The 25,936-nt window shown below is 62.6% G+C and overlaps 1 protein-coding gene across 11 annotated transcripts in view; it reads right to left on the bottom strand.

Annotated features, from left to right (window-relative positions):
• CEP170B (centrosomal protein 170B) overlaps nt 1-25,936 on the bottom strand; it is a 32,563-nt gene that overhangs the window by 3,832 nt on the left and 2,795 nt on the right. For 3 of the 11 annotated variants that reach the window (XM_077942011.1, XM_077942010.1, XM_077942015.1), the window contains exons 2-13: nt 24,709-24,840; nt 17,508-17,597; nt 15,337-15,415; nt 14,799-14,857; nt 12,875-13,013; nt 10,450-10,575; nt 9,795-10,268; nt 8,754-9,472; nt 8,244-8,417; nt 7,655-7,745; nt 5,795-7,498; nt 4,045-4,288 (exon numbers count right to left, since the gene is read on the bottom strand). In XM_077942011.1, coding sequence (XP_077798137.1) covers nt 4,045-4,288; nt 5,795-7,498; nt 7,655-7,745; nt 8,244-8,417; nt 8,754-9,472; nt 9,795-10,268; nt 10,450-10,575; nt 12,875-13,013; nt 14,799-14,857; nt 15,337-15,415; nt 17,508-17,597; nt 24,709-24,813 — 4,004 coding nt within the window. In that variant the 5' untranslated portion in view covers nt 24,814-24,840. Of the gene's footprint in view, nt 1-4,044; nt 4,289-5,794; nt 7,499-7,654; nt 7,746-8,243; nt 8,418-8,753; nt 9,473-9,794; nt 10,269-10,449; nt 10,576-12,874; nt 13,014-14,798; nt 14,858-15,336; nt 15,416-17,507; nt 17,598-24,708; nt 24,841-25,111; nt 25,169-25,936 lie in introns of those variants that run through there. The other 8 variants (XM_077942013.1, XM_077942012.1, XM_077942016.1 and 5 more) reach the window with 4 other exon arrangements.

Below are 25,936 nucleotides of genomic sequence, written 5' to 3'. Positions count from 1 at the left end.
AGGGGCCAGACAGGCCTCAAAGTCCCTCCCAGCTCCCAGGCAGCTGCCGGCCAGAGGTGGGGCCTGGGGGAGGTGCTCCCCAGCCTGGCCCCAAACACTGGCCTAGCCACTGGTTACACAGGCACTGGCCATGGCCCTACAGGGAGGCCCAACTCCCCTCAGCCACAAGGAGGGATGGTGAGGGGCTGGGATGGAACCTGAAAAGAAGGGTGCACAGAGACCCCTGCTGGTTCTGGGGCAGGCCACACCTCCTCCCTCTCTGGTCCCCCAGGGCCAGCATCACAGCTGCGGGGCCCAAATGGGATGGATGGGACTCAGCCATAGAACGTGTGGGTGTCACAGGCGTCCAGCTCTGCAGGCAGAGAAACTGAGGCAAGGAAGGGAGTGGGCTGAGGTCACAGCAACTAGAGCCTGGCACTCCTCACACTGAGGGTAGGGGCTGGGCAGAGGGTGGGGCAGGCAGATCCAGAGAGGCAGGGGACCCCTTGCAGGTCAGTGAGGCCAGTGGCAGCTCAGCCTAGCCCCCTGCTCAAGCCTTGCCCGCTCAGTCCCCCTAGGATGTGCCGAGGGGGCACAGGCCTCCACCCTGCTGAGGTAACAGACATTTCCCAGCGAGGACAGGGGCCTGCGGGGGCCTGAGCAGCTCCCTGCCCTCTGCTGGAGCACACAGCCTTGTTGCCTCTCCTGCCGGCCCCTTAAGCACCTGGGCCACCAGCAAGTCCTGCCCCACTTAGGCCTTCAGCCCAGGCCTTGGGGACCCGGGGTCCCTGTCACTGTCAACCACCCATCCTCATGGGGACAGGCCCTACCCCAAGCCTCCTTGGCCCCCACACTGGCAGTCACCCAAGGAACAGACCACCCTGAGGACCCTCCCCCTCCCCTTGCCAGATGCTGGCACGACCAGAGAAACAGCCCCAGCGCCCTCTGCCCAGATGGCCTTGCGCAGTCCACTGGCTGCCCTGGCCTCACTCAGGACTGGGTCCACCCTTCCACATCAAAACAAAACATGGAAGCCATCCCTACACCTCCGGGTGACACCAACTGGCACGTGCCCCTGGCCCTCGGGCCCCTGCCCAGCACTCTCTGGCCTCCTGCCCCTGGCACATCGCATGCTCCAGCTCACCCACTGTGGAAGGCAGAGAACTCCAGAAACTCACATGGGCCCCCCATGTCCCCTTCTGCTCTCAGGCCTGGAAACCCCCTTCTCACCCAGGTGCAGTGTCTCTGTCCAGAGCCCCAACCCTATGCCCACTTCCTCAGCTGTTGGCAGCCTTCTTCCCTACACTCCTATCAACACCTCAAGCATCCCAAGAGCCCTGTCCCCAGTCCCCATCATTCCAAGCCCCCCAGGTCCTCCCCACCAACTTCATGCTGCTCACAGCCTCAAGTGCCTGCGCCTCCAACCCAGTGTGGGCCACTCTCTAAGGGCTGCCTGCTCCTGGCCACCTCCTTCCAGGTGCCTCATGGGCTTCAAGCTCAGCATCCTCCACAACAAACACTTGCCATCCCCCTGGTCCTGGGACCTCCCCTGCCTGCCCCACAGCCTTTCAGGGCCTGCCTTTGCAGTACTGACCACTGCTTGGCAAAGACCACTCTCACTCCCACCCAACTCCCTACCCCATCCTCCCCAGTGCCTGGCCTGGAGAGGGCCCTGTTACTGAATGACCACATGAAGAAGTTCATTTCTAATAAAAACCATTGAGGAGGCCCTCCACCTCCTGGGAAGATCTGCATCTACCCACCCACTCATCCATTCATCCATCTACCCACTCATCCATCCATCCATCCACCCACTCACTCATCCATCCACCCATCCATCTACTCATCCATCCATCCATCCACTCACTCATCCATCCACCCACCCACTCACTCATCCATCCATCCACCCACTCACTCATCCATCCACCCATCCATCTACTCATCCATCCATCCATCCACTCACTCATCCATCCATCCACCCACTCACTCATCCATCCATCCACCCACTCACTCATCCATCCATCCATCCATCCATCCACCTACCCACTCACTCATCCATACATCCATCAATCCACCCACTTATCCAACTATCCATCTATCCATCCACCCACCCACTCACTCATCTATTCATCCATCCACCCACTCACTCATCCGTCCACCCATCCATGCACTCATCCATCCATCCACCCACTCACTCATCCGTCCACCTATCCATCCACCCACTCATCCATCCATCCACCCACTCATCCATCCATCCATCCACCCACTCACTTATCCATGCACCCACCCATCCATCCACCCACCCACCTACCCACCCACTCACTTATCTATCCATCCATCCACTCACTCACTCATCCATCCACCCATCTATCCACTCACTCATCCATCTATCCACCCACTCACTCATCCGTCTACCTATCCATCCACTCACTCATCCATCCATCCACCCACTCATCCATCCATCCATCCACTCACTCACTCATCCATCCATCCATCCACCTACCCACTCATCCATCCGTCAATCCACCCACTCATCCATCCATCCATCTATCCATCCACTCACCCACCTATCCACCCACTCACTCATCTATCCATCCATCCACCCACTCACTCATCCACCACCCATCCATCCATCCACTCATCCATCCATCCACCCACTCACTCATCCATCCATCCATCCACTCATCCATACATCCACCTACCCACTCATCCATACATCTGTCAATCCACCCACTCATCCATCCTTCCATCTATCCATCCACTCACCCACCTACCCACCCACTCACTCATCTATCCATCCATCCACCCACTCACTCATCCACCACCCATCCATTCTTCCACTCACTCATCCATCCATCCACCCACTCACTCATCCATCCATCCACCCACTCATCCATCCATCCACCCACCCACTCACTCATCCATCCATCCATCCACCCACCTACTCATTCATCCATCCATCCACCCACTCACTCATCCATCCATCCACTCACTCATCCATCCACCCACTCACTCATCCATCCACCCACTCACTCATCCATCCATCCACCCACTCACTCATCCATCCACCCACTCACTCATTCATCCATCCATCCATCTACCTACCCACCTACCCACCCATCCAACCACCCATCCACCCACCCAGCAACCTATCCATCTACCCACCCACCCGCCCATCCATCCATCCACCCACCCACCCTCCTATCCATTCATCCTTCCATCTATCCACCCACCAACCTCTCCCATCCATCCACCTATTTATCAACCCACCCATCGACCCATCCATCCATCCACCCCCCCAACCTCTCCTATCCATTCACCTATTCATCTACCCACCCATCTATCTACCTACCCATCCACCCACCCACCCACCAACCTCTCCCGTCCATCCACCTATTTATCAACCCACCCATCGACCCATCCATCCATCCACCCCCCAACCTCTCCTATCCATCCACCTATTCATCTACCCACCCATCTATCTACCTACCCATCCACCCACCCACCCACCAACCTCTCCCATCCATCCATCTATCCACCTATTCATCTACCCACCCATCTACCTATCCATTAACCCACCCAGCCACCCACCAACCTTTCCATCCATCCTTCCATCCATCCATCCAACCTCCACCCATCCATTCATTCATCCACTTATTCATCCATGCAGCTATCAACCTGTCCATCCATCCATCCTCCATCCAACCACTTACCCACCCAGCCATCTACCCACACAGAAATCTATCCATCTACCCACCCACCCACCATCCTATCCATCCATCCACCCACCTACCCACCCAGCCATCCAGCAACCTATCCATCTACCCACCCACCCGCCCATTCATCCATCCACCTGCCCATCCATCCACCTACCCACTCACCCACCCACCCGCCTATCCATCCATCCATCCATCCATCCAGCTAGCCAGCCATCTGCCGTACCATCTATCCACTCAAGAATGGAGCTCCCAGCCTGGTCCCTGCCCTCAGGGTGCTCTCACTCGAGAAAAGGCACCAGCACTCAGTGGATTGACCCAGGGGATATACTCTGAATGGGTTGCTCACCTGGCGATCTCCGCAATCTCTGCCGTCTGCACGATGAAACCATAAGGGTCAGGTTCCTCCTCATCATCGTCCGTGTCCCGGGGACCAGGGACCCGGGAACGAGCCCGACTGGAGCTTCCAGCCCTCGGGGTCTGAGTGGCTGTTGAGGTGTGGGAGCGTGTGTGTTTGGGGGAGCCGTGGCGGGAGCCGTACTCCTCCTCAGAGGTGGACGTGTAATCCGAGCCCTGCTGCCGGCGCCGCGTGTCTTGGTGAGTGAATTGGTTTCAGAAGCAAGAACAGAACAAAGCAGCACTCAGCACCCTGTGGCAGTCCCAGGGTCCCTGTGGGCGAGGGCTTAGTGCTGCAGGGCTGGGGAGTGTCAAGGCTGGTGCCCCAACCCAGTAGCCCTTCATTGAAACATCAACAGCTGCTGAGCTCCAGGGGCCACAAGGCCCCCACCAGCCCAGGGGCACATGCGGGGAAGGCAGCCTGGTGCTCCCAGGCCAGTGGCTGCGACCCGGGAGCAGTCTGCACCTGATTAGGTGGGAAACCCCCTTACAGGTGGTGGGAAAGCAGTGCCTGGCAGATGCCAAAACAGAGTAGACCTCCCTACCAGGACTTGCTGCGGCCCAGGCTGGACCAGACAGACAGGCAAGGACCAGTCAGAGCCCGAGCAAGGCCACTGCAGCCCCTCCCTGCTGCCTGCTTCAGTTTGTCAGGCCCAGTGCTTCAGGTTCCGCCCCTGCTGGGCGGAGTCCTAGCCTCCTCACCAGCCCTGCTCTGAGAGCCCGGCAGCAGCTGTGCACCTGCACCATAGGTGGGGATGACGGCCAGCCGCATGCTTGGATCAAACATTACCAGTGCACCACGTGGGGTAGGGATGGCAGGCTCCACAAAGCAGCGGTGACCCTCGGCCCCAGCCCACCCCTTCCTCCAGCAAACCCTGCCTCAGCCTCCAGCCACGCGCAGGGCCTGCCCAGTGCAGCCAGCAGTTGGGGCGGGGCCATGGGAGGACCCTGGGAGTTGGGGAAGAGGCTCCACTGGGATCATGGGTGGGTAGGTGGGAGCATAGGGCAGAAGGCAGTAGCAGCAACACCTTGGCCTCAAACCAATCCACTCGCAGGACAGCTCAGCTCCCTCGGCGGGCGGGGTGGGCCCCGCTCTGCAGACGCGGATGTCTGGCCACCCCAGGTAGGAGGCCAGCTCTGGTGGCCACAGAGGACCATCCCTGCTTGCTGTGCCCATGGACATCTGGGGGGCAGGACTCTGCTCACAGCCCTCCCTCCCTCCCTGGCCATGGGGCCTGCGGACTCAGAAAGGTGTTAGAGCAGCTACCAGCAGGGGGCACAGGTGTACCTGGCACCCTTCACTGAGCCACAGTACTGCGGCAGAGATCCACGGGAGTGCCCTCCCCAGGCCTAGGGCCCCAGGTCCATGGGCAGATGGTGTGGGGACCGTAAGGCACCAGGGGCCTGAGCCAGGAGTACAGAAGAGTGGTGAAGACCCACCCTGGGGGATGGAAGGCCCCCACCACGCCAGAGATGGTTAGGGTGTTCAACCCACATCAGGGCACTACGGGCCCTGCCCTCAGCCATGCACATGTGTGTGTGTACGTGAGTCCAGCAACACATCTACCCCAGCTTTGGGAACAAAGGCTCCTCTCATGCCAGGACCAGGGGCCCACAGCCAACACTCAGCTGGCATCCAGGATGCTGCAGACCTACTGGCAGCTCTGCCTTGGCCCTGGCCTCCCACCTGCCCTGGCACTCACTGGAGGTGTATCGAGCGCTGCCCGAGCGGGCTCTGCTGAAGGGCTGGCGGGGACCCGTGCTGGTGGCTGTGGTGGCAGCCTTCCTGGCAACAGCCCGTGCTTCGGCCATGGTGGGCTTGCGGCTGGCACAGCACAACTCCACACTGCGGCCAGAGAAGCTGGTGCGGGCAGGGGCTGCCTCGGGGTCACTAGTCCCTGTGAAGGAGCCGGCCCGCTTCCGGGGCATGGCCAGGATGTCCAAGCGCGACAGCTTCTTGGCCTGCTCAGCAGCTGGCCGGCCCACAGGCTCAGGGTTGCCCAGGGATCCCCGCTCACCATCTGCGGCCTCAGTGTCTGAAGCGTCCCCCAGCCGGGCCCGCCTCAGCCGGGAGGCCCGTGTGGGGCGAGGGGTGGACAGGCTGTTGGAGCGGGTCAAGGCCTGCGGCCCCTTCTGGGAGCTGGCTGAGCTGCGGCTCTGCTCCTCCCGGGAAGCGGGGGATGGCGGTGGGGCTGCTGGTTTCCGGCGAGACCCGAGCCGTCCTGCCCCGGTGGCCTCAGGGGTTTCATGGTTGGAGGCCATCACCTCTGAGCTGGGTGGGTGGGCGAGGACAGGGCTACGCTCCTCACTGGGCCAGTCCAGGGACCCCCGGGGCCTGTGGCCACGCCTTATGGCTGAGCGCCGTACTGGCTCTCCACGGCCCATGTCCATCGGGCCAAGTGGGTGACGCTGTCTCTCTGAGGGCTGCTCACGGGCACTGCTCAGGGCGGTGCCTCCTGGGTCCTGTGCAGCTGGCGGGGATGGCGACATCTCCTTCTGTGCCCGCAGGGGCTGCGGGGTTGTGGGGCTGGGTCCGCTCTTGCCACTGCGCAGGCTGACTGTGCTGGCAGTGTCCACGTCCGAGTCCCCAGACATGGCGTCCTCCGGCGGCCTTGGAGTACTGCCCCCCTCACACTCGGCGTCCACAGAATTGGAGAGGAGTCGGGCCTCCAGGGCCGCCAGGGCCGTCTCTGTCTCCTTCAAGATCAGGTGGGTGTCCTGGGAGTGGAAGTCCATGCGTGCGGCCCTGGTAGCAGCCAGGTCCTGTAGAAGTGGGTGGCTGGAGATGTTGGGGGGCTTGCCGGGCGCTGGGGGACCACTGGCTGGCTCCTTAGTGAAGCTCTCTTGCCGGAGGAAGGGTGGGGCAGGGCCATCGGGTTCTGGGGACCGTCCAGGCCGTAGCTGGATGACCATTCTCCCATTGGCACTGACATAGATGCCATCCCGTGCTGGGGGGCTGGGCTGGGCTGCCTGCCCTAAGCCCTCCCCATCCCCTGGAGCCGTAAGTGGTTTCCTAGGTAACACAGCATCCCCATCCTGGTCCCCAATGAAGAAAGAGGTGGGAGTTGACTCCCCGGGGGCCCTTGGTGAGCACCGACCCCTGCTCCATGTGGGCCCCTCCTGGGGGCTCCTGCGTCTGCTGTCCCGTGGCTCCACCCCTGGCTCAGGGCCTCGGCCCCCGTCCGAACCACTGGCATCGCTGAGGCTGTCAGGGTCCAACTCCTCCTGGCCAAAGAGGCGGCCGGGCTGCTCACTGCCCAGCTCCGGTGGCCCAGGCCCACTCCTCCTGCTGCTCTCCGGGCCCGCAGGGCTGTCGGCCCTCTCACTGGGCAGCTGAGGGAGCCGTCGCCGCGTGCGCACAGGCAGGGACCCCTCCGGCTCCCCGCCTCTACGTTCCAGGCCATCCTCTGTGGAGCACAAAGGCAGCTGCTTACAGGGCTGCTGGTCTGCAGGCCCTCCATGCACAGCCTCCATGCACAGGAAGAGGCAGCCTGTGTCCGTGGTCAGTGGCCTGAGCCCCCCGGCCTGGCCCCTGACTCCCCTGCAGCACTGGAGCCACTTACCTGTGAGGCCCGGGTCTGAGTAGCTGTCAGCCAGGCTGGCCCAGCGGGACACCCACTTCTGACCCCCAGGGGAGCCCGGCACCGGGAGGCCCTGTGGAGAGGAGGGTGGGAGTGTTTCCACGTGCAAGCCCAACGGTGAGGAGCAGGGGGTGCCAGGGAACAGGAGGGGCATCCAGAGCAGCCACCACCAGCCCCACGCATGCACGCCACCCTGGGCCTGCCGCTTGAGCGAGCACATGTCCCCGCAAAGGCAGCCAGGGGTCCCAGTTGCCTCGCCTGGACTTGCTCCAATGTGACCCCTGCCGGCCCAGCCCAGGCAGCCCCACAGAACTCAGTTCCAGGTTGGCAGAGCAGCCGTGGCCCTGTCCTGACCTCGGAGCCCGTTTTGCCCAGGACCTCAAATCAACACTGGATCTGACACCTGGCCCCGATCCCTCCTCGTGGAAGCCCCCGTTCACCCTCCAGGTGAGCGTGCCCCCAGAGGAAAGTCCAGTCTCGCCCCATGAGGGGTCTACTGTCCCCAGGCCCGGCTTGGACGCTGCCCTCTCCCTGCCCAGCCCCTCCTTGGGGTGGCCATCTGTGCTTGTACCTGGTGCTCCGCCTGGGGAGCCGCACCCAGTGGCCGGGAGGCAAACTCCTGCAGGAGCGCCATCCGCTGGGCCACACCCCCATCACCAGACTCATCTCTGTCCCCTCTGATGACTGGGCGAAAGGTGGCCGAAGATGCCCTGGAGAGTTCAGGGGACTCCAACACCCCAAAGACCTGCCAAGAGGAAATGGTCCCAGGCACTGAGGGCCAGAGAAGCCCACTTCCCAACCCTCCACTGACACCGGCCACCCCCAAGCCATGGGGAGAGCAGGGACCTGGTTGGCCAGAGTGGCTGGTGGCCAGGACACACAGCCTGGCTATCAGCGGGACATGCGGATGGGATATAGACCCAGCCCTGGGAAGGTGAGGGCAGGGCTGTGGGCAGCACCCCAGGCTCCCTCCTGCCCAGCTGGGCCAGAGGCAGGAGCCAGGGCTGGGTTGGAGCAGGACAACGTCCACCCACCTCCACCCTGGTCCCCATGAGGGCTCTCATTCGCCGCCGGGCCGCACCTGGTCGATCATCTTTCGGGCCTCCTCCACTTCCGTGTCCTGTGCCTCGGTCTCGATGGTGTATGTCCCTGCGTCACTGAGGCTGTCGTCCTCCTCCTGTTTCCGTGCCTTGGTCAGTTGGGGGTCGGTAGGGGCGGGCGGTGGGGTCGGGGGGCCCACAGGGCTGGTCCCACGGGGTGTCAGGGGAGCGGGCAGCACGGGAGGAACCTTCTCGGGGCTGGGCCTGGCGGCCGGGGAGCTCTCCCGCAGACACTGGGCCATGAAGTCCTGGGCCAGGCGGGAACGGCGCCCCACACTTCCGAAGGGGCGGGCAGGGGTTCGGGAGGCAGGCGAGGGGCTGCCCAGCCGTTCCTCTGTCTTCTCCCGCTTCAGCGAGCCGGCCCTCTGTGGCCCCGAGCTGCGGCCCCCCGCCTGGACTGGGGCTGGGACACTGGGGCGGTCCCTATCGGCCGGTGTCGGGCCACGGCGCTTGTCGGCCTTGGGGTCCCCAGACGGGGTGTGCGTGAAGGATTGGGACCGCTTCTTTCGGGGCGTGTCCTCGTCGAAGAACTCGATGACAAAGGCCTGCTGGTTATGTAGTAGCTCCTGGGGGTCCCGCTTGATCTGCCTCTGCAGCCGCACCTGCTCCCCACTGGCCTCCAAGGGCACCCCGGTGGCTGAGGCCGCCTTGGCCAGGGGGTCCTCTGAGTCACTCTGTGTGCCATCCTCGTGCTTGTGGCCTGGGGGGGACAGGGGACCCCACCTTGTCAGCCCAAGAGAAAGGAAACAGCTGTGGATTTCAGACAGCCTCATCACCCCACGCCTGAGCTGAGTTGACAGAGCACCCTAGCCCTCAGGGCGCCCCCACACAGGGCAGAGAAGTACAACGGGAAGACACAGGACCGGACCCCTGATCAGGCAGGTGGCTCTTGGGCAATTAATTGAAAAACGGGAAGTCAACCCAGCTGAATGGGCCCCTCTGCATGGCAACGGTGCAGACCCAGCCAACGCCTGGTCCCCTGCCTGTCCCGGGACTGGCACGGCCGCCAGCTGGGCACTCACCCTTCAGAGTGCGGGTGTGGACAGGCAGGTCGCTCTTGGTGCTGTGGCGGTCGTCCCCAGGGCCAACCCGGTGCAGCAGGCTCGGGTCATTCTGCACCAGCCAGTCGGCCACCTTGGTCTCAGCTGACACCATCTCGCCAGGTGTGGCCTCCTTGCCCGGGGGCCGCCGCTGGCGCAGGGAAAACTTGGTGATATGGTCCTTGATCTTCATCTTGCCGGGGCTGCAGTCATCAAACTCGATGGTGAAGGACGCGTGGCTCTGCACCACAGGGGCCGCTCCGACCCCACCTGCCTCTGCATCCTTCGTGGGCATCTCGTGCGCCGACACGTCGGGGGGCTGCGACGGCTGTGGGGTCTCCTTCGTGGGAATCTCGAAGTAGCTGGGCTCCCGCCGGAACGAGCAGCCCTGAGGCTCAGCGGGGGCACGGAAGCTGTGGAGCTCCCCGTCCTGCTGCACCGGCCCCTTGGGACGCTCTGGTGTGGGAAGATGTCTTCAGACCCGGCCTCGGGGCAGCCACCTGCTACCACCCTCCTCAGCCAGGACCATCAACTCCACCCAAGAGGGGGAGAGAGGCCCCATGTCCCCTGAAGTGGGCTCCTCAAACCCAGGCCATCCCCTTCACACACCACCCTCTGGGAGCCCTCAGGGTCTCACCAGCCTGGCCCCAGGACCAACCTGGGTAGGGCTCTCCCTGGCGCTGGGCGTCAGGCAGCGTGCTACCATCGTCCTCACCCCACCAGGAGGGCTGCCCGTACAGGGGCGTGCGGTAAGAGGCTGCCTCTGTGGAGGGAGCAAGAGTTCAGACCCTGTGTTGCTGGGGCCCCTAGTGTGAAAAGCAGAGAACTGGCACCCCAGGATAGGCTGGACTCTGGGGCAGGCCCCGGCATCGCCTCCCAGCTTGGCCTTGTGGCAGCCCAGGGCCCTACCTCTGTGGGGAATGTTGACTACCTAGAGTTCAGAGGTGGCTCACTGGCCCCTCCCTGCCTGGCCCCACCCTCCCCCACAAGTGCTTAAAGGCTCCCTGCCTGCCTGGCCCCTCCTCCCTGCCTGGCCCCTCCTCCCTGCCTGGCCCCTCCTTCCTCCCCTCCGTGTGCTCAAAGGCTCATCCCCTGGGGCATGGTGGGCGCCCCCTCCAACACCATCCTGCAACCATGCCCTAGCCTTCGACCCCAGAGCCCATTGAACAGAGAGGACAGGAGGCCAGGGGGAGCCCACACCTGGGTCCAGCCACCTCCAAGGCTTGGTAAATAGTTCAGGCCACAAATGGGTGGCCCTGGGAGTGGGCAGCCACTGCAGTCTACATGGTCCCTGTGGCGTTTTAGTTTGTTTGTCTTAACAACCAGAGTGAAATTGTGTATTTCAGATGGAATCTGACTTCTGACTCCCTCTGCGAAGCTGGCAGCCCAGCCCTTCCCGATGGCAGCAGTGAACAGAAGCAGCGTCCAGTGCCCTCAGGTCAGGGCGCTGGCCTTCATGCCCACAGTCTCCTTCCTGGGCCCTCCACTCAAGCTCTTTCTATACTTGCTGGAGCCCAGGGGGCCTCTGCATCATGGCCACCAGCTGCTTACACTGCTGGGTGGACAGAGAGTTGGAGGCCGGTCACCTGTCAGGAACCATGGGCACACTGCGCTGGGGATGCAGGGCCCCTGAGAGGTGTCACACATGCCTTATCCCTCCCTGGGAACTCACCCTTGACCCAGGGTCACGCCCAGGGGCTGCTGAGGCAGGGGCATCTGCTACCAGGCAGTCTCCCCTCTGCTGCCGGCCCTGAACCCCTCCTTGGTCCCCAAAATGTGCTGCCCTCGCTCTAACGGAGCCAAGGAGCCAGGCTGCCCAGCTGGCTGCACCTGTCACAACCTCCCGGACGGCTCCGCACCGCCGTCACCAGCTGCGTGTGTTTCACAGCCTGGACACCGACAGGTGCACCAGGGAGCTCAGATGGCTTTCTGGAAAGCTTCCCAGTCCCCAGCGGTCTTCCATTCTGGGCAGGCCTGCGTCCCAACCAGATGCCGGCAGCTGCGGCTGTACAACACAGATGTGTGGGCTGACGGCGGAACACGGCAGACGTGGGGCCAAAGCTGGGGGTGGCAGGGTGACCCTTCCTGGACCAAGGTGGGAGCAGGAGAAAGGGCGCCCAGATACACCCCTGTCTAACCAGAACTCAAGTCATACACTGGGGCCTCAGGCTTGGATCCCCCACCCCGACCCCTCCACACATGACCAGGCACTTTCTCACTCTCAGCTCCTTCCCCTCCCCTTGTGCCCACTGGACCGATGCAGACCCGGACCCTCGTGCAGCTGCCTTCCTCCCAGACTTCTGCCCACCCGCTGCACCGACTGCCGAAGGCACATATCAGGTCTCGTCAGAAACCACCAACCCCTGAGCCCTGCTGGCTCGGTCCGCAGAATCGAGTCCAAATGCCTGATATTAGGGAGCATAGCCGCACCCCCCCATCCCCCGCCTGTCACCACGAGGGACACAGGGTGCCCAGCGGGTGGTCCACCAACCCCACAAGAACTGTGGGCCCAAGGGGTGCAGGCATGCACAGGTAGGTGTGCACAGAGGTGAGCAGTGTGGGCGTGCATGGGTAGCTGTGTGTGTGGGGTGAGAGGTGAGGGATGTGGGTGTGCACGGGTAGATGTGTATACAGGGGTGGGGGTGTGAGTGCACAGGGGTGAGCAGTGTGGGCGTGCATGGGTAACTGTGTACAGCAGTGAGGGGTATGGGCATGTATGGGTAGGTGTGCACAGGGGTGAGTGGTGTGGGTGTGCATGAGTAGGGTGTGTATAACAAAGAGGGGTGCAGGCGTGCATGGGTAGGTGTGTACGGGGTGAGCGGTGCAGGCATGCACAGATAGGTGTGTGCAACGCGTAAGGAATGTGGGTATGCAAGGGTAGGTGTGCACAATGGGTGAGGGGTGTGTGTGTACAGGGGTATGTGTGTGCAATGGATGAGGGTATGGGTGTGCACGGCATATGCATGCACAGGGGTGAGGAGGGCAGGGAGGCAGGTGCAGGGCAGAGGGCCTGGCAGTAGCCCTGTGTGCGCGTAAAATTGCTCCACACTGCCTGGGCCTACCTGTTCCTGGTCTCCGGTCCCCCTTCTCTGGCCTGGGGTTCGAGGCCTCGCAGTACGGTGTGTGTTCCGGCAGCGCCTCGCTCCTCTTGGGTGCCAAGCCCTTCACACTCACCTGCAGCTGGCTGGTGTACTTCTCGTGCTGTGGGCAGGCCAGGCGGGGTGAGGTACTGGGCCCAGCCTCAGGAGGACCCCACTGGGGTGGACCCAGCCTCTCCTCTCCATCCACAGGGCCCAGCTATGACTTTGCATGTCACAAGCTCTCCCTAACGCTCCCTAAAAGAGCAGACAGAGCCTCAGCCTGCCCAGGTCACACAGCTCGGGTCCAGCTCAAGCCTGGGGAGGGGCAGCTTCCAGGGGAAGCAGGGGCTTGCTGGGGTGTGGCAGGGCAGAGCAGGCCGCAGTCATCAGAGTGGGGGCCGTCGGGTGGGCAGCAGGGCCGCTTGTGCCATCAGACAGAACCTGGCTCCCTTAGGCCCTGCCCCTTGCAGGCTGGGGGACCCCATACTGCTCAGAGATCATCCAAGGAGTGGGCTAAGCGCCCTGGCCCCACAGGGCTCCTGGGGTGCTCTGAGCCCAGCCCTGAATCTGTGCTCCATAACTCCCACACGAACAAGTGAGGGCAAGGAGATGCCCCTTCCACCTAGGACCCTCGTGCCCCCACAGGGGCCCTGGCCGTGTGTGTCCCCAGCACACGGGGGAAAGGGCACTCAAGGATGCCCACCCTTGAAGGCTGCCACCATCAGCCTCCAGCACCCTTCCTTCCTGCCTCTGGCCACCCCCCGATGGCGGTCTCATCAATATGCTGTGGGCAGCTTTTACCTCCCAAGGGGCTCCGACAGGGCGCCCGGCCAGGGTGGGCTGCGCGGGAGGAGATTGGAGAGACTGACAGGAACTCGGGGGGCCTTGGTCATGCAGCGTAAAACCCTTACAAACCCTCAGCCTAAGACCTTCAGATTTCAGCCTGGGAGACCTCAGATCCCCTCACCCTGAGAAGCAATAAATCCTCTCAGCCTGAAGTGACCCCAAATCCTGCCACCTTGAAGGACTCAAATCCGCTAAACTGGAGGGCACTTAATCCCCTGGGCATGAGACCCCAAAGCACCTCCTCAGCTTCAGAGACCTCAAATCCCTTCACCCAGAGGAACGCCAAATCCTCTAAGACGTAGATCCTCAAATCCCCCGAGCCTAAGGAGCCCTAAATATCTCACTCACAGAGAGACCAAATTTCCCCAGCCTCAGAGACCCTAAACACTATATAGAGACTCTTAATCCCTTCAGCTTCAAAGACTCCAAATAACTGTAACGTCAGAGAATCTAAAGCCCCTTATGAGACCCCAAAGCTCCTTAATCTGAGAGACACTCCTGAAAAGATGCTGGGGGGCTCAGGGGCTCCATACCCTCCTGGCTCTCTGAACGGGGCCCTCTGCTCCCAGGGAGGCTCCTGGCCCCCGCCTCAGCCCCCCTGTACTCTCCTGCAGGGTGATCCCAGCAGCTTCCTGGGCTCTGGCCACCCAGCTCACCCGATGAGCCGTTTGTTCTGTAAGCCAGAGCTAAACCCGCCGGCACCCAACGCCGCAGCTCACAAAGCCCAGGAGCTGCAGCAGGCTGACCATGCAGCCCGAATCCTCCCAGGCCCCTCCCAGAGCCCTGATCCTGCTGCATCCACAACAGTGGCGCCTGCATCCCAGTGCCCCCGCCATCTGTCACTGCAGCAGGCTGGGGGTAATGACTACCTTCCCACCTGCCAGACTGGGCCATCTGGCAGGGCAGGACAGGCTGGCCTGACTCATGGCACCCACAGCCTGAACGGGGTGCCCCAAAGGCCTGGGGAGTGTTTGCTGGGGAGATGGCAGTGGGAGCAGGGTAGGGAGGATGGGGGGCTGAGCCCTCGTGGCTGAGTCCCCCAGGCTCGGCCAGCACTAACCTTGAGCGCCTCCTCCGGGACTCGGTGCTGCACACGCTCCAGCACATACATGTTGGAATGTGGACACATGTTAAGGCGAACACGCAGCAGAAGAGCCAGGAGCCCAGCGCGGAAGTCCACGCCCAGCAACAGGTGTGCCAGCTCAAGGGCCCATCGAGGCAGGCAGAGGAGGGGCCTCTTTCTTCCCGGGGAGGCACAGCCATGCCCACCCATTTGCTCAGACAGTCCCAAGGTCGGGCCAGGACTCGGGGCCCCAGGGAGTGGTCACCAGTTCCCCAGACCCCACATGACCTCAGGCTGGGTGGGTGAGCAAGCAGCAGGTGCTGGTGGCCAGGGTGGCCACGGGGGGCCGGGCTGCAGGGACTAGTATTCCCTGGGGTGCCCCGTCAGCAGGGGGAGCCCAGCCCTAGGGCCATCCTCCATGCTCTGTAACCCAGCGGCCTGAGCGGTGACAGCCCTGCTTCTGGAGTAACAGAGCGACCATGGCCCTGGGGACTGAGGAGAAGCCCAGGAGGAGGGGCACTCAGGGGCAGGATATCGTAGCCGAAGCGGATGACGTCATTGAGCTTCAGCGTGACGTACTTCTGGTCCGGGATGCGCATGTCATTCACAAATGTCTGCAGGAAAACAGGTGGCAGGGTGGTGGGGCGGAGTGGGTGGGTGGCTGTGGGCAGGGCCGTGGGGGCACCAACGCTCTGGCGCCCACGGTGAGTGATGGCCTGTGCAGAAGCCCATCCTGAAACCCCCTCCCCAACTCTAGGATGGCTGCTGGAGACACCTCAGGCCACTAACGGCCCCATCGGCAGCCCTGAGGGCCAGGCCCCAGGATTCCTGCCTGAGAGTGCAGCCGGGAAGCTAGAAGCCTGGATCTCCCTCAGGGGGTTCGGGCTCACCTCCTCCTGAACCCTGTCCTGTGCACAGGGCAGCAGCCCCACCTCAGCCCACCCAACACATGGGCTCCACGGTGCCAGAGGGAGCTGCTGCTGTCTTGAAGAAAGGAAGCACTGAGGCCTGGGGCCGGGCTCAGCCCCTCCCTGGCAACATGAGACCTCCCGAGGGGATGGGGTCCAGAAGGGGCATAAAGGAGGGAGCTACTGCCCCTGTTCCCTCTGGAAGGGGCTGAGGTGGCTGGGGGCGGGTGACTTGGATGTCATCTCTGCTGAGGAGTGACCCCCTGGAGGGGTTTCCAGCCTGGACACCTCCCCGCTGCTCCCCTAGCCTCAGACCCCCTGGGCCTCGATGCCTCCTGCTGGACACTTTCCAGGCCCTCTGAGCCCCACCTGCCCCGGGCCTTCCCTGGAGGGCTCACCACTAAGCCCCTCTCCACCATAAATTCCACAGCCACCAGCCAGGGCACCCAGGCACTGGGGCCCACCCACCACTGCAGGGACCGTGATGGAACCCTCCAGAACGGAAGTCTTTGAGCATCTTTGTGAAGTGGACTCCAAGAGATGCTTCCTCCCACACAGCCTCGCCGTGGCCCCAGCTCCCACCTTGGCCCTATAATGCCCTTGGGAACGGAAGAGGCAGGCCTGCCCTGTGGTGCCCCTTAGCCAAGGGTCTGACGCCCCCCTCCAGGCTGCCTGCTGGCAGGGGTGTCGATGCGCCAGTCCCACAAGCAGGTGGGAGGCAGGTCTGTGGGCATCACAGGCCTCAGAGGTAGCCAGCCATGCAGGGTCCAGGAGCACGGACCAGGCCGGTGCCATGCAACCCGGGCCAACAGCCCCGGGGACCCTCTCAAAGCCCATGCAGGTGACGCAGCCCACACAGGCAGAGGAGTGGCCACTGCTGGGCAGTCATTCAAGGACAGCCACTTCATCAGACAGGCATGCTGCGGGAGGAGGGAGCTCAGGACAGACCGCAGCAGCCTGAGACCCCCTGGCCGGAGCTCCTTGAGGGGCTGCTGAGGGGCTGCTAGGGCCCCCCAGCTCAGGACTGCAGAGCGCAGTAAAAAAAAAACCTCCCAGGACACGTTGGAGTCCGCCAAGCTCAGCAACAGACAGAGACATCCAGACAGTGACCTTGGGGACAGATACACGCCCCACAGAGAGGGGCCTCCATCCTTCCTGCCTACTTCTACCCCATATCCCATTCCTTTCACCTGACCCCCACCCTGCTCTTGCAGCCAGGGGTTCCCTCCTGGTTACCTTCCTGCCCCTGCCACCCCCAACTTACAGAAGAAAGGATCACATGGCCCCACCTATACCCAGACTGGGTACCCAAGCATAGCTCCTTCCATCTCAGGGGCCCCATTTCCCAGCCCAGTGCTTCCCTCCCCATCTGCAGGGCCCACTCTCCCTGTGAGAGCAGCCTGACCCTTGGGGGGCCTGAGTCCCCGCCAGGGGGAAACTTCTGGGGAGGCCTGGGGGCCTCTGCAGGTGGGGGTGGGGCCCGATCTGGGAGAGGGGCCAGATTTTGGAGAGGGGCCAGGGCTGGAGGAGGGGCCAGGGCTGAGAGGGAGGAGCCAGGGCTGGGGGAGGGGCCAGGGCTGAGAGGGAAGGGCCAGGGCTGGGGGAGGGGCCAGAGCAGGCAGAGAGGGGACAGGGCTGAGACAGACGGGCCAGGGCTGGGGGAGGAGCCAGAGCTGAGAGGGAGGGGTCAGGACTGAGAGGGAGTGGCCATGACTGGGGGAGGAGCCAGAGCTGAGAGGGAGGGGCCAGGGCTGAAGGGTAGGGCTGTTAAAAGGCCAGGCCAGGGCCTCTCACTCACCCCATTGAGGCTTCCCAGGTCCTTCACCCAGTGCTCGTCCCTGTCCTGGTCGTAGTTGATGACGGCATGCTGCTTGTCCACACTGCGGGACTGGGGAGACACACAGTCGGCCCTCAGGTGCTCCAGGCAAGGAGGTGACACCCAAGAGGCAGAGGCACCCCTGTCCCATCCCCTGCCCCAACCCCTGCCCCCAGCACAACACCAGCAGTGGCCCCCAGGCCTCTGACCACAGAGGTGTGCCCACCCCGTCTCCAGAGCATGATTCACCAAGATGCCAGGGCCATGTCCCCACCCTCTGCTGCCACCCCAGGCCTCCCCCAATGACCGCCCTCCCCAGTGCTGCTCCCCGTTGGGCCGTGGGAGTGGTGGGAGCCCTCTGGTCATCTGGCACATACTGTTCCCTCCCAAGGTCAGGTGGCAGCAGCCAGGCTGGCACTGAGGGGGGTTGTCTCAGGGAGCCCTCCCCCACTCCTGGCCCAGCCCCACAGGGACACACACAACTCTCAGCCAGTGTCCACACCCTTGGTGCTCCCACCCCTCAGGCTGGTCACTCTCAGTCTGCCATGTTCAGGCCACCCTGGCAGCTGGCCATCACTGCCCCACCACTGGGCACTGTCCTGAAACACTGGTGTGGGGCCTCCCCCAGCAAGGGCTAGAAGCCCTCAGGGCAGGGCCTCCTTCCTCACTCAGAGAGGAGATCGCACAGCAGGGGCTAGCTGGGGGCACAGGCTCTGATGGCCCAGCTTGACTGTGGCCTCCGCAGAGGCGCCAGGGCAGGGAAGCTGCAGCAGGATGGGGCTGGTGGTGGCCAGCAGCCCTAAGAGCCAGCCTCACGCTAGTGCCACTGCCACCCAGGAGTAAAAATGGGCACTCAGAAGCCCTGGGTGCCTGGCTCAAGCCACGGTGGTGGCGCTGCTGTGGAGGACCGGGTGCGGAGGGGTTGGGGGGGACTCCAGTGGTGGACCGGGTGTGGATGGGTTGGGGGGGACTGCAGTGGAGGACTGGTGGAGGACTGCAGTGGAGGACCAGGGGAGGACTACAGTGGAGGACCGGGTGCGGAGGAGTTGGGGGGGACTGCAGTGGAGGACCGGGTGCGGAGGGGTTGGGGGGGACTGCAGTAGAGGACTGGCGGAGGACTGCAGTGGAGGACCAGGGGAAGACTGCAGTGGAGGACCAGGGACGGTGACTGCAGCGGAGGACCGGGGGTGGGGTTGGGGGGGATGGCAGTGGAGGACCAGGGGGAGGACTGCAGTGGAGGACTAGGGACATACTGCAGTGGAGGAGGACTGAGCGGGGGACTGCAGTAGAGGGTGGCGAGTGGGGTAGACGGGGCCCACACCTCCTGTCAGGACCCTGGGTCCCCCGAGGAAGTAGGCAGGGATGCCAGGGGGGTTTAAAGGGGAGAGTAGGGTCCTGGGTGCAGCCATCCCTGAGCTGCCTGCCTGGACATGGCCCATGCTTTCCCGGGAACCAGGTGAGCAGCTCCACCTGCCCCACATGCCCTCCCTGGGAAGGCGGATCCTGGTGGGGCTCCTGGTGCCAGCTCACCTGCCAGCCAAAGCCACAGGTCTCTGGTAGAGTGGGTCTGACCTTGACAGCCACCACCCACCTCCAGGTCCACCCTGTTCAAATTCCTCCTCCGAAGGTGGCACCCACAGCTGCATGGCTCCTGGCCACCCCAGCAGCAGTCTCTGCCAGAGGGGATGGGGGAGGATCCTGACCGGGGGGGTGAGGCCAGACATCGCCTCCTCCATTGGGCTTCCCACCTGTCACCGAGGCCTCCAGACACAGGCGATCCCCAGCACTCGCCTCCTCCAAGATGCCCGTCCTGAGAGCCCCTCCCCAACTCCAGCATGGCTGGAGACACCTCAGGCCACTAACTGCCCCGTCGGCAGCCCTGACGGCCAGGCCCAGGATTCCTGCCTGAGAGTGCAGCCTGGAAGCTAGAAGCCTGGATCTCCCTCAGGGGGTTCGGGCTCACCTCCTCCTGAACCCTGTCCTGTGCACAGGGCAGCAGCCCCACCTCAGCCCGCCCAACACATGGGCTCCACGGTGCCAGAGGGAGCTGCTGCTGTCTTGAAGAAAGGAAGCACTGAGGCCTGGGGCTGGGCTCAGCCCCTCCCTGGCAGCTTGAGACCTCCCGAGGGGACGGGGTCCAGAAGGGGCATAAAGGAGGGAGCTACTGCCCCTGTCCCCTCTGGAAGGGGCTGAGGTGGCTGGGGGTGGGTGACTTGGATGTCATCTCTGCTGAGGAGTGACCCCCTGGAGGGGTTTCCAGCCTGGACACCTCCCCGCTGCTCCCCTAGCCTCAGACCCCCTGGGCCTCGAGGCCTCCTGCTGGACACCTTCCAGGCCCTCTGAGCCCCACCTGCCCCGGGCCTTCCCTGGGGGGCTCACCACTAAGCCCCTCTCTACCACAGGCGCCAGCAACGCAGGTCTTCCTCTTGGCAGCCCTCAGTCAGCCTCCTTCTCCACAGTCCCCTTTTCCTGCAGGCCCCAAGGCCTCTCCAAACCTTCCTTACCCCACCCAGGCCACAGTCAGGCTTCAGGCAGATGACTCCGCCAGCTCTGGGCATATCACATCCTTGCCCAGGCCTCACCTTCAGTCCAGGTCCCCTCCCCTCCCTGCACCAACCTTCCCCACCCCACCCAGCCTCACACCAGCTTCTGGCTCCTTTGACGCAGCACAGGGTCCTGTTAACACCCACAGCCCAGCTGCCCTGCCCGCTCCCAGGGCTGAGCCTACCCCCACAGCCAGGGCTTTCTCACCAGACCTGCTCCTGCCAAGCCCCTCCCCAGACTGCAGGAAGCGCTGGAGACACATGGTGAACCCCCTTCCAGAAACTCCCCTCTTCAGCCAGAAGCAGCCCCTCACTTGGCCAAGCCTGCAGCCACCCATGAGAAGTGACCCCCGGCCCAGGGCTCAAGACTTAAAACAACAGAAACCGGGGCCTGTGGAAGGAACTCGGTGCAGAAACAGCCAGGCAAACACAGATGTGGGACGTGGCTGGAAGACGCCCCAAACACATGGATTTTGGGGAAAGTGTCTAATAACGTGCACTCACTTTAAAATAAAGATGTTTCCAAAGCTCACGTCTGACGCCCTCTGTGGCAACAGCCTGGCCAAGCTGTGCTGAGTGGCAGTGGCAGCAGCCAGGGCTCTGGGCACACCCTCTTGCCAGCTCACCCGCGTTTCCCATTGGCAGCCACAGGCACCCACAGCAAACTGGCTGGATGTGCTGGGCACAGACGGCCAGGGCCTGCTTAGGCTGTGGTCTCTGGGTCAGCATGCAAGAGTGCAAATCCCGGCTGTCACACACGCTCACAGAGGACACCTCCCCACAGACATGCAGCACACACACGCACAGAACACACACACACAGATGTGTGTACCTACAGACACGCACATGTACACTTACACATGCACACACACACTGCACACCCTGTACCACAGCCTGGGCCACCACAGGAGCGATAGCCACAGCAGGAAGTCCTGCCTGGGTCCACGTTCCTGCATCATTTAACGTCTGTTCGCTGGGAACCAGCTCTGTGCTAGGCTTGCACTGGGCACAAGGACGCTGTGAGGAGCAAAGGCAGGGCCCTGGAAAGCGTAGTCCATGGGACAGCATGTGGGTGGCAGCTCTGCCCGGAACACGACTCCCCCACCAGTCTGCCCGCTGCGGTTCAAGCTACCGTCCCTCTTGCCTAGTGAAAGCCCAGGCCTCGGGGCCGCCACTCTGTTTGTCTCCCCTCCACGTCCCATCCCCCTAGCCCCAGTACAACATAGGCAGGTGTCTGCTGACCGCTCAGTTCCCAGCACCACCTTCTTTACACAGGACTGGACCCTGGACACCTTGCTGGCCCCCCTGCAGTGGACACCAAGGGGGGGCAGGGTCTCTGCTTGGCACCCTGCCCAGTGGAAAGATGTGGTGCTGAAAGCAAGGACTGTGGAGGGGGAGCTGGGACAGGGTGTGGAGGTTCCAGGGCAGGAAGGTGGGTGTGAGCCAGGTCCGGAGAGCCAGGGCAGGTGTGGGGAGAGGTTGGGTCTGGTGGAGGCCTGCATTCCTGTCTGTGCTTGAGGTGGTGGTGGCACTGGATGGAGGGAAGGGGACCCTGGCAGAGACCCAGGTGGAAGGGACGGAGGGTGACAGGTTTGGTTCAGCCACCGAGCTTGGGATGCCTCTGAGAGGCCCCAGTGCAGCAGGAGCCATATCCAGTAGGAGGCTGGAAGCTGAGGACAGGGCAGGCTCCAGGCAGGGGGTGGACGTCTGAGCAGAAGTGGACAGAGCCTCGCAGAAGCAGCAGCATTCAGAAAGGGCCGCTGAGGCCCCTGAGCATGAGCTGAGAGGGCGGGGGTCCTGACGCAGGTGCCAAGGAAGTTGCTGCAGGGAGGGGCGGCAGGTGCAAACATCCTGAGGTGGGGGGCAACAGAGGGGCCAAGGGGCCGGACATGGGGCTATAGGGCGGGGGTGAGAAGCCTCTAGCGCAGCTGCACAGGGAGTGAGGGGTAACAGGGCCGGCAGGGGGCAGAGGTGGGCAGGTTGGAGGCCGCTGCAGGGACACCGGGAGGCAGACAGCCTTCCCACACTCGCCACACCTGCAAGGCCTCCCTAAGCCTCAGTTTCCCCATGGAGATATCTTACAATGGCCACACCACCCATAACAGCAAGGGCCACCCACCTCATGCCCCACCCAGGCCAGGGGCAGCCACGGAGGAGAGCTGGGAAGCCCCCAACGCTCCCGACCTGCTCAGGGCTCCACTGAGAGGTGCAGAAACTTGGAATCGGACCCCAAACTCACCCTGAGCACCCTGCCCCAGCACCTTTCCTCCACCCCAGGGAGAAGCAGGCAGAGCAGGCGTGGTGCAGGGGGTGGGCAGGAAGAGCACCCACACCAGTCCCCTGCCTGCAGGCTGGCTCTGGCTTCTTCCAGAGGCTCCAAAGTGCCACCGCCTCTGAAAAGCCCTCCTGGCCACCCTAGGTAGAGCAGCGCAGCTATCACTGATGCCACCCCTGCAGGTGGACCATGGTAGCAACCCGCCAAATACAGCAGTGGCCCCTGTGAAGCAGTGGGGTATGTGGGGCATGGCCTACAGCCTGCCGCCTGTCTTTGGATGGCCTGAGAACTAAGAATTACCTTTACACTTTTAAATGACTGAAAATCAGCCGGGCGTGGTGGCGCTCTCGCCTGTAATCCCAGCACTTTGGGAGGCCGAGACAGGCGGATCACAAGGTCAGGAGATCAAGACCATCCTGGCTAACCCGGTGAAACCCCGTCTCTACTAAAAAATACAAAAAACTAGCTGGGCGAGGTGGCGGGCGCCTGTAGTCCCAGCTACTCGGGAGGCTGAGGCAGGAGAATGGCGTGAACCTGGGAGGCGGAGTTTGCCGTGAGCTGAGATCCGGCCACTCCAACCTGGGCAACAGAGCGAGACTCCATCTCAAAAAAATAAAAAAAGAAAGAAAATCATCAAAAGGCTATTTCATGACACATGAAAATTATGGGAAATTGATACTTCAACATCCGTAAATGAAGTGTAGGTGCTGCCACACCCACCTTGGCCACCCACGCTCGCTCCCTGGCTGCCCCTCACCACGGCCACAGGGCTGGGCTGCAGTGGATACTTCGTGGCCCGCAAAACCTAAAATCTTTACCAGGCCCTTTGTAGAAAACATTTGCCGACTCCTGCCCCCAGCCACGGACTCTCTCCAGCTATCAGAGGCATGAAGAAAAGAGAAAAAGGGGAGAGAATGTTCCAGATTAAGAAACTTCAGAGCCGGAACAATCAACCATAAGGTGAGAGACCTGCTGGGTCCAGATTCAAGAGGATCAGAGGATGCCTGGGGAGAAGCTGGGATGTCTGGACTGAGTCCATTCCAGCTGCTGTAACAAAATTCCTGAGTAATGTGGAAATGACAGAAATGTATCGCTCACAGTTCTGGAGGCTGGAAGCCTGAGATGTAGGTGCCGGACGATTTGGTGTCTGCAGAGGGCCCTGTCTCTGCTTCAAGGATGGTATCTTGAATGCTGCATCCTCACTGAGCAGAAGGGGTGAGCCAGCTTCCTCCGGCCTCTTTTTAAGGTCCCTGATCCCATTCCCAAGGGCAAAGCCTCATGCCCTGGACACCTCCCCAAGGCCCCATCTCTTGAAGCTACCACGCCGGAAATGAAGCTTCAACCTCTGAACTGCAGGGGACACAAACATTCCCACCACAGCAGGACACAAGGAGCAATATCGGGTGGGACTGCCTTGGGTAGAGGCAAACACTGTCTGCCCCAGCGAATGTGCACATGGCCAGGACCCCTCACCACAGCCTGGGGACTGCCCACCTCGTCAGAGCCTGGCACAGCCCGGGCCTGTGCGGCAGCAGCACATTGCATCCAGGAGGTAATGCCCGAGTGGGCAGGGTAGCTCCCTGCACCTGCAGGCCCCTCGGCTAGACTGGACAGTGCCATCCACCTGGCTCACGGGCCCACGTGCCACGCTGGGGGGTGAGCCAGGATAGGGAGTCCAACTTGTTCACAGAGGAAGGACATCAGGCCAGGATGGGCCTGTGGGTTAGCTCACCACCCCTGCTCTTTGTTCTCAAACAGCCAGATCATAAGCCCCATGAAGCCAAACTCAGACCTCAAACCAGGGTCAGAGAAACTTCTGATAGTCAGTGCTGGTGCTCAGCAGGCTCTCATGCCCTGAGAAGAGCTCCCTCATGCCTGGGGACCACCAAAAGGCACGAGCCTTCACCAGGGTGCAGCTGGGACCAAGATGTTGGGACCCCCACTTAGGCAGCGCTCATAGCGTAGGTGGGGTCCCCAGACAACAAGAGTATGGACAGACCGGCTTTCCAGGACGTTCCAAAGCCAGGCCTCAGCTCCCTCTCTGCACAAGGACGCCAACTCACGCTTCCAGGGACCCCAACAACTTTAAGAAGCTGACAAAAGCCTAAGCCCCCTCCTGCCAGAGATAGGGATACATACGGGGAAGGGACTCGAGCCTGTGAGCACACACATACCCCTGCACGCGCCCACGGGAGCCCCAGAGCCCTCGGTGCATCTGGGACCCAAGTTAAGAGGCCAGGCCTGGGCTGCATGGCAGCCTCCTCACCGGGTGGCCTGCAGCAAGTGGGGTGGGCACCTTCCTGGCCCCCAGAGGGACTGGACTGCCCACCCCCTACCCCCCTGGCCCCAAGCGCCCCCTGCGAACCTGTAGCATGAGCTCACATTCCTCACGCCCCACGAAGATGAGCTCGCGAGGGAGCCGGTGGCGGGCGCCGCTGCTGCTCACCAGGAACCAGGACGTGGCACTCATCTTGGTGCTGGCTGGGCCCGTCTGGCCCTGGGGAAAAAGGGATTGTTAGAGTGGGGCTCCCTGGCCTGGGCCTTAGCCCCCTGGACACATCCAAGGCCCAGCCCAGATCCTGTCCCTCTAAGGGAAGCTGGCAGCTTCCGGAGAAGCTGGACTCCAGCCTCACCAGGCCACCCGCCCTCCCTGGGAATGGTCCCGAGTCCCACTGCCAGGCCTTTGCCCTCCTGACTGGCCTTCCCCATCACGTCCATCCCCAGCAAAGGCTGCCTGGCCCTCCCTTATCCTCCAGGCCCCTGCACACCTAATCTCTTCTATCTTCCAGGTGTCAGGGGTTGAAGTTCATGGGGACACTGGCGGCACTGCCTGTAAGTGACCCCACATCCATGTGACCCACCAGGAGCAGCTCGTGGGTAGGACCCAGCATGGACACCAGGGTCCCCACAATGCCAGGTCCACAGCACCAGACCCACCCCAGGACACACACTGAACCAGAGGACCCACTCCCCTCAGCAGGACATTCTGAGACTGAGCCCCAAGCAGGGCCTGGGGTGAGGGGCAGCAGGGACAGAGCTGGAGACAGGGGCCCTGAGTCATCAATATGTCTACCACCGAGAGGAGGCCAAATGTCCCTTGGTGGCCATGGTGCAAGGACAGCATCAAGCAGCCCCTTCAGTGCCCAAGAGGGAAGAGAGGCTTTGGTGCCCATAGTCCCAGCAACATCAACAAAAAGGAGGTGGTCTGAGGGGCCGGTGTGGTCAGGGGCTGGTGTAGGCAGGCAGGGAGCTCTGTGGCAGCCTAGTGGGTAACAGGGGACAGCCTGAGTAATGGCCAGGGCTGATGACCCTGGGCAGCCCTATACCCAGCCAACGTGCACCCTGCACACCCGAAGCATTCGAGCACACATGCCCTGGGCACTCCACCCCACTGCCCAGCACATCTTGAGTGCTGCTATGGGCTAGGCAGCCTGGGCTGAGCCAGCTGTGACCAAGACCCAGAGTCTCAGAGTCCCCGGGCTCCCTTCAGCAGGGGCCAGGCACAAAGAACAGAAATGGCTTATGAGAAAGTGCAAAGAGGGATACAGGGAACACAAAGGCAGGACACAGAGGGGGGCTCACTGGGAGGCAGC

The sequence above is a fragment of the Macaca mulatta genome, chromosome 7, assembly GCF_049350105.2.
Source record: "Macaca mulatta isolate MMU2019108-1 chromosome 7, T2T-MMU8v2.0, whole genome shotgun sequence".
Classification (NCBI taxonomy): Eukaryota; Metazoa; Chordata; class Mammalia; order Primates; family Cercopithecidae; genus Macaca; species Macaca mulatta.
Note: the sequence above shows the minus strand (reverse complement) of the source record. Positions and strands in the feature narration are given on the sequence as shown.